The 7,314-nt window shown below is 34.0% G+C and overlaps 1 protein-coding gene across 1 annotated transcript; it reads right to left on the minus strand.

The window, feature by feature from the left end:
* Positions 1–3,423: 3,423 nt before the first annotated feature.
* LOC140874333 (uncharacterized) lies at positions 3,424–6,999 on the minus strand. Its single transcript, XM_073277613.1, has 3 exons — positions 4,385–6,999; positions 4,195–4,303; positions 3,424–4,086 (listed from the first exon to the last, which is right to left on the minus strand). The coding sequence occupies exons 1-3, from the start codon at positions 6,997–6,999 to the stop codon at positions 3,424–3,426; spliced, it is 3,387 nt and encodes a 1,128-aa protein (XP_073133714.1).
* Positions 7,000–7,314: the final 315 nt, after the last annotated feature.

The following is a 7,314-nucleotide window of genomic DNA, read 5'->3' on the forward strand; positions in this document are numbered from 1 at the left end:
CTAAAAAATGATCGCTTAATCGAGCTTAAGCTTATTAAAGCTTAAGCAAAATTAAGTGTCGCGTAAGCAAGCGTTTTAGAACACTTCTTTTAGGTTTTTAAAATTTAAAAAATATTGTTAATTATATTAATATATAAATGATTTTCCGGTCAGAATGGACGTCCGACCGTTCGGTTAAAACAGTCTGACCGATTGGACCGTTTTTGTATAGATTAGCTCATAAGCTCAATCAAACACCCTCTAAGACCATGATTAAAAACTTGATAATTGAATACACAATTTTGGCTTTGCATGATACAAATGGTTGAACAAATCAATTTTATGAGAAAAATATCAATTTGAGCCACTTATGAAAGAATATTTTTTTATAAGATTAGGGTCGATATGTTTCATAGATAAAAAAAAAACATGAAAGATGTCATAACGTACCAAAACATCCTTCATGTTTAATGTAGTATAGAATAGAGATAAGTAATAATGTGCATGTATACATAGTGAATTAGTGAGTCATGTGAAAATTAAAAGTCTTGAGGTGTTTGAACTTACCTTTTTTTTTTTTTTTTTTTAACTTTATAGAAGTTTAGTGAAGTTTATAGAGTTTTAAAAAATGTGATATCCCATTTTTATTTTAAAAATTATATATAAATATATATATATATATATATATATATATATATATATATCCAAAATTAAGTGTTCTAAAAAATTCGTTAAGTTACGTGTATTTATAAAATGTTTTAGAGACGTGATATCCCCTGTTTATTACTTTTAAAATGCTAAAGAGACGTGTACGTGTAAAATACTCGTTGAGAGAAACTATATATATGTATGTCTACAATTAAGCGTTCTAAAAAACTCTTTAAGAGACTTGTATTTATAAAATGTTTAATAAACGTGACATACTCCGCTTATTACTGGTAAAATATTTAACTGTTTAAGAAACGTGTACTTCTAAAACACTCTTTAAGAGACATGATATCCTTCGGTTATTAATTTACAAAATCAAAATCAAAATGTAGCAAGTGAATTAAAACATATAAAATTTAAACATGCAAGTTCTCATTTAAAATGAGGAAAATTGATAAATTAATTCTATAAATTTGTCATTTTGAGATTTTGATTTAATATTTTTGCCAACTTTAATTTACGTTCATTATCTTTAAAAATATTTAGACATTTGATCATTTTTCTATCAATTTTAAATATAGTGGTTGAAGTGGCGTTTTTTTTCTTAATAAAAATAAAGCTTTGAATATTTTTTTTGAAATCAAATTAACCCATACGTACATTATCTTTAAATTATTATTATTTTTTAAACCAGTCTTTATATCATTTACGTTTAATCATTTTTCTTCAAAATAACCCATTTTTTACTACCCTCAACAAATCCCTAAATTCCTAAGCAGCCGAGAGCCAATTTTACACGAAATTACTTGGGTTTCTTCTGTAGGAGGAATGTTGTTCTGTGAATGCGGAAAAGAGCACAATTGAGGGTTTCCTTGGTTGCCTGATCATCGAGGACGAAGGTCTCATGGCTGCCGAAGGTGAGGTCTTGTTTTTAAATTCTTTGATGTACGGTTTCAGCGGTAGGATTTGGCCGGATTTTTCCTTCTATAGTCGGCGAGGAAGTTCTTTATTTTAGATCTTAAAAATGCGGAGTCTTCCGAAGGCTAACTTGTTTAGTAATATTTGTCATTGACACATTTATGCCTGGAAATTAACTAAATCATGGGATATGTAGGTGCTGTTTGAAGCTGCGAAAGAATGTTTCAGCAACAATCATGAGGAAAATGACATTAACTTGTTGGATCCAGTCCTTTGAATTCCACTTTAGTAAGCATGTAGATCCACTAATCTTGAAATGATAGAAGGATTTCTGAGTTTCTACTTCTTTCTATTGTTTATGCCATTAGATCATTCTGTGAATATTGCTTACAAATTTCTTATAACCATCTAAGTGTACAATAGTTGCAAACACACACTGTTCTCTACATTTGATTGCCATATTTAATCTTTTCAATGCAACATTTGCATGATCTTCTTATATGTCCTTAGTTCTCAAGTTCCTTTTGTAAGTACAATTGCTCTATCACAGAGATGAATTCTTTGTTACTGTTGAACATTTTCTTTTTCCACATTTTTTTGGCTTGGAACAGACAATGCTTTCCTCACCAAGCTTCATTATTGGCAGATTGACTGTGACAAAACAATAATGGTATCGCTAAAGAACACTAATAAGTTGCAGGAAGGCTCAGAGTGTATATTAACTTCAATTATCTGGCCATTGTGATTTCAGCTTGGACTGGTCATCTAATTTTACTGATTTGTGATTAATCTATTATCATCTGGATAATGCCCTCTCCCTCTCCCTCTGAGAAGTGTATCATCTGTTCACTTTGTATGTTTGTGTTGTCCAGTGTGCTCTACTTTACAGAAGTTTGTTGAAGAAGCACTTTGTTGAAAGGTTATTACTTTGATCAAGACTAGAGATACAGATACAAGAACAGGAGATACAAGAGCACAAACTGAAAATAGTGAACCATTCAAGAATGTTTAATTTTGTATATGAGAGTGAAAATAGTTAACTGTGTTATGTGATATCTAATGTAAATTTATTTCTGAATCTGCTGTAAGTTTGTTATCAATCAATAAAAGTTCCTAAAATTCTTATTACCCATCATTTTTTTCATTTAAGTATGAATTTTTGAATATACTATACTGTGATGTCAATCTAAAAACCATAAGATCACAAAGAATTGGAGCTACAGAACAATTTTTTCCACATTGCTTCCATGTTGAATGCACATAACAAGTAATATTGAAACAGTTTTGGTGCAAAACCGATTTGGTGCAAAACTAATAGAGCAGAACTTATTTGGTGCAAATCTGATATCCAATGTTGCTGCAAAACATAACAAGTAGATGGACACACCCAAATAGCACGTTTTGGCAGAAAAATAAAAGAAACAAGACATTTGAATTCACAGAACAAGTACCAATGGATTCAAAATATTTGATGCAAAACTGAAACTAAAACTAAATAAACTAAAACTAATTCTGCTCAAGGAACAAATTTCTGATATATCTGGTCCAAAATAAAAAGGACAATTATTTTCTTGTAGCGAGCCTTAGCTAGCAGCAGCTATTCTCCAATCCAAGTAATTTATCAATTGCTCACTTTTGTTAGTGAGTACCCCCTCGTTTTGTTAGTCTGCACATTTGCCCGCGCCTATTTAAAGAAATGGAGACAGCACAGCTCCTTTGGGATTCCTCTTCCAAAGTTGCATATACTATATGAGGCCTACCAACCTGAAATATTGGGAAAGAGAACAGGATGGTAGTGTTTAAATTTATCATGTCAAAGACAAACACCAGATATTTGAACTAACCTCTGGCTGATCATCGGAAGACGCCACTGCTGAACTAACTTAAGTCTTCGTCATCATTTTCCATGTCCACAACAGATATACCATTAACAATCGATCCCTCCAAATCAGTTCTAATTAACTCAACATCTACGCTATTCATATCACCCAACAACGACTGCATATTAGAAATATTGTTAGGAATAAAATGCAAAGTATCAATATCATCTTCATCGCCCATGTTATATGTATCTCTTGGTGTGTGATGAATTGCACAATACCAATCCTCATCTTTGGGATCACGAACATAGTAAACCATTTGGGCTTGTGAAGCCAAAATAAAAGGTTCATGCTCTTCACGTTCTCCTGTGTGTATCAAGCGAGAAAAGTTCACCATCGTAAATCCAAATGGATCAATTTTTGTTCCAGCATTAGTATTAACCCAATCACACCGGAAAAGAATGATTCTCCCACTGGAAGTATAATCAAGTGATATAATATTAGTCAATCGACCATAGTATATCGACTCATGATCATCATTATCATGCACCGATTGAACCATCACACCGCTATTCTGCACCTTTTTGTTTTGCTCGGATTCCACAGTGCGAAATGCAAAACCATTAACATTAAACCCATGATAACTCAATGCTACAGAATTTGGTCCACGTGCAAGAGCCCTTAGATCTAAGTCATCCACTCTTTCATTTGCTCGATCAACCTGTAACAAACATATAATACAAACTTCTAGTATGATATAAATCTATTAAAAAATAACCAGGCTACTATCAACATGACTTCTATATATAATTTACAATATAGTACTTACTCGTTTTGCAAACCACTCTGCAAATTGCATTCGAACCATATCGTCCAACTGAGAATCAGTTGGACGACGACCATATCTATGTTTTCTCTTCAAATCACCTTTTAGTTCTCTGTTCAATGTTGACATTTACAGTTAAGAACTTTCAATAAAAAACAATACAGTAGAGTTTACATTTAGAAATAATACTTACTCACGATATGGTTGCAATATTGCACAGTTCGAAAGAATATATCTATGAGCTTGATCCAGGGTTGTTTTGTCCAAGGTAATAACTTGACGCCCTTTTGTAGGTCGTCCTACTTTTGGAAACATCGGTAGTGAAGGAAACTCATCACTTGGTGTATCTTTGTGTCTTACACCATGATTGTAGAGTGAACTTGTGTCATTTAAATAACGAGAACAAAACACAACACATTCATCAGCCAAATATGCCTCTGCAATGTTGGCCTCTGGTCGAGCTCTATTTCTAACAAAATCTTTTAGTTTCCCAAGGTATCTTTCGATTGGATACATCCACCGATAAGGGACAGGGCCTGCTATTCTTGCCTCAGATGCTAGATGTACCACCAAATGCACCATTACCGTAAAAAATGAAGGTGGAAAAATTCTTTCTAACTGACACAAAGCCAATATAATTCCTTCTTCAGCCTTCAGCAGTTCATCTTCTTGCAAGGTCTTTGCACACACTATCCTAAAGTATTCACACAAAACAATTAGCGGTGCAGTTACCTTTCTTGATAATACACGACGAAGAGCAATTGGGAGAAATTGTTCCATTATGATATGACAATCATGACTTTTTAGACCCATAATCTTAGAGCGCCCAACATCTACACACTTGGAAATATTAGACGACATGCCATCAGGAACACGAATTTCTTTCAACACTGAACAAAATAGTTTTTTCTCTTCTTTGCTCATACAATAACATGCAGGTGGCAAGTAGTCGGTACCGTTTGATTGTGTCCGTGGCCATAACTGTCTCATAATTCCTAATATTTTCAAGTCTCTACGTGCGGCAGCATTATCCTTGCTCTTATTCGAATCATTTAAAAGGGTCCCAAGGATGTTATCACAAACATTTTTCTCAATGTGCATAGGATCCAAATTATGCCTGATCAAATTAAACTCCCAATATGGTAAACTAAAGAATATGCTTTGTTTTCTCCACATTTGTTCAATTGATCCTGTTTGAACTCGTGTAGATGGTTTAGATGCATTACTTTTACCAAACACCACATTTCTATTTTGGGTCATTAGCAGAACTTCAGATCCAGACAATGGCATTAGATCTAAGTGGTGTTGCTCTGGCTTGCCATAACTTGTCATTTTTCGAATGTGCGAGTCAAGAGGCAGAAATCGACGATGCCCTCTAAATGACCATTTCTTACCATGCTTCAAATACAATGCATCTGTCTTATCAGCACAACTTGGGCAAGCATTCTTAGCATATGTATTCCATCCAGACAAACATCCCAAACCAGGAAAATCACTAATTGTCCAAAGTAATGCAGCCCGCATTTGAAACATTTTGTTACTGCAAGCATCATACGTGGCAATACCATTTTGCCATAAGTCTTTCAACTCACTCAATAAGGGACGTAAATACACATCAATGTCATTTCCAGGTGCTTTTGGACCTGGAATTAAAGTGGATAAAATAATTGAATGAGGTTTCATGGATTCCCAAGGTGGCAAATTGTATGGCATCAAAACAATGGGCCAAGTACTATGTGAAGTACTTTGATTTTTGAATGGATTAAATCCATCCGTGGCGAGTCCCAAACGTACGTTTCTAGGATCTGATGCAAACTCACAATGGCGTTCATCAAATGCTCTCCATGCCGGTGAGTCAGCTGGATGCCTTAGATTTCCATCAGAAACTCTTTTTTTAAAATGCCATTGCATACTTTCTGAAGTCTTAGAAGACATGAAAAACCGTTGTAATCTTGGTTTCAATGGAAAATACCAAAAAACCTTTGCAGGAGTTTTCACTTGAAGACGTTTTTTTCCTCCTTGACGAGATTGCTTGTGCTGCTTCGATAAGGTTTTCCATCTCGAAAGATTACATACTCTGCAAGTTTGTTCCTTCTCATCTTCTCCCCAATAAATCACGCAATCATTTGGGCAAGCATGAATTTTTTCATAATGCAGTCCTAATTTAGAAATTAGTTTCTTTGCTTCATAAAAAGAATTTGGTATTTGTGCTTCAGAGGGAAGTACTCGTCGAAGAAATTCCAATAACATCGTAAAGGATTTATCGCTCCATTTGCTGCTCACTTTCAACTGAAATAACTCAACAAGAAAATCCAATTTCGAAATCTTATTGCACCCATCATATAAAGGTTGTTTTCCTTCTTCTATCAATTGATAAAAATCTGCCACATTAGGATCCATTGATATATGACTCGCAGATGCACCAATGCAGTCGTCATTATTCATAGTCGATCCTTCACCTATCTGAAACTCTTCACATAATGTTTCTTGTCCCATTGGTTGATTGTTATTCACCTCAGATACATTCTTACCTAAAACCTCCAGCCCACTGATCATACCGTCGCGAGACTGTACAATCCTTTTTTCTCCATGAAAAGTCCAAACATGATAATCAGGTAAGATACCGTTAATGATCAGATGTTCATATATTGTCTCACGATCATGGTTCAATGCATTTATGCATTTACAGCAAGGACACGGTTTTGTAACTTCATGAGACATGTCAGAAAATGCATGACGCAAAAAATGTAGGACTCCCACCCGATATTCTAGACTGCCACGAGGGCAGCTCATCCATGCCCTTTGCATTTTAGATCCTGTACAATTATTTTTAAAATTAAATATCTATATAATATCAAATATTCTTAAAAATAAAAATAACATAATATCAAAAACAAATCTGAACATGCACATATAAATATCAGATTCACTATAAAATGTCTTGTTCTCCATCTCATACTTGATTGTGGTCCTGTCTATCTAAATATCTCTATTGATCTTCACAAAATATTATATTTCTTATTTTCTCTCATACATATAATCTGATCATCAATTCCATAACAACAGTAAGCTTATAAGGTCATGAGATGAAACGATCCTAATCTTACAAACTTGATTCTCATA

Source organism: Henckelia pumila, chromosome 1, assembly GCF_033568475.1.
Source record: "Henckelia pumila isolate YLH828 chromosome 1, ASM3356847v2, whole genome shotgun sequence".
NCBI lineage: Eukaryota > Viridiplantae > Streptophyta > Magnoliopsida > Lamiales > Gesneriaceae > Henckelia > Henckelia pumila.

Bases quoted from the DNA above. Each gene is read 5' to 3' on its own strand.
- LOC140874333 (XM_073277613.1), bottom strand. From the start codon at position 6,999: ATGCAAAGGGCATGGATGAGCTGCCCTCGTGGCAGTCTAGAATATCGG. The intron at 4,304-4,384 runs GTAAGTATTATT...AACATTGAACAG, and splicing joins ATATTGCAACCATATCGTGA to AGAACTAAAAGGTGATTTGA. The intron at 4,087-4,194 runs GTAAGTACTATA...TGTTTGTTACAG, and splicing joins CAGAGTGGTTTGCAAAACGA to GTTGATCGAGCAAATGAAAG.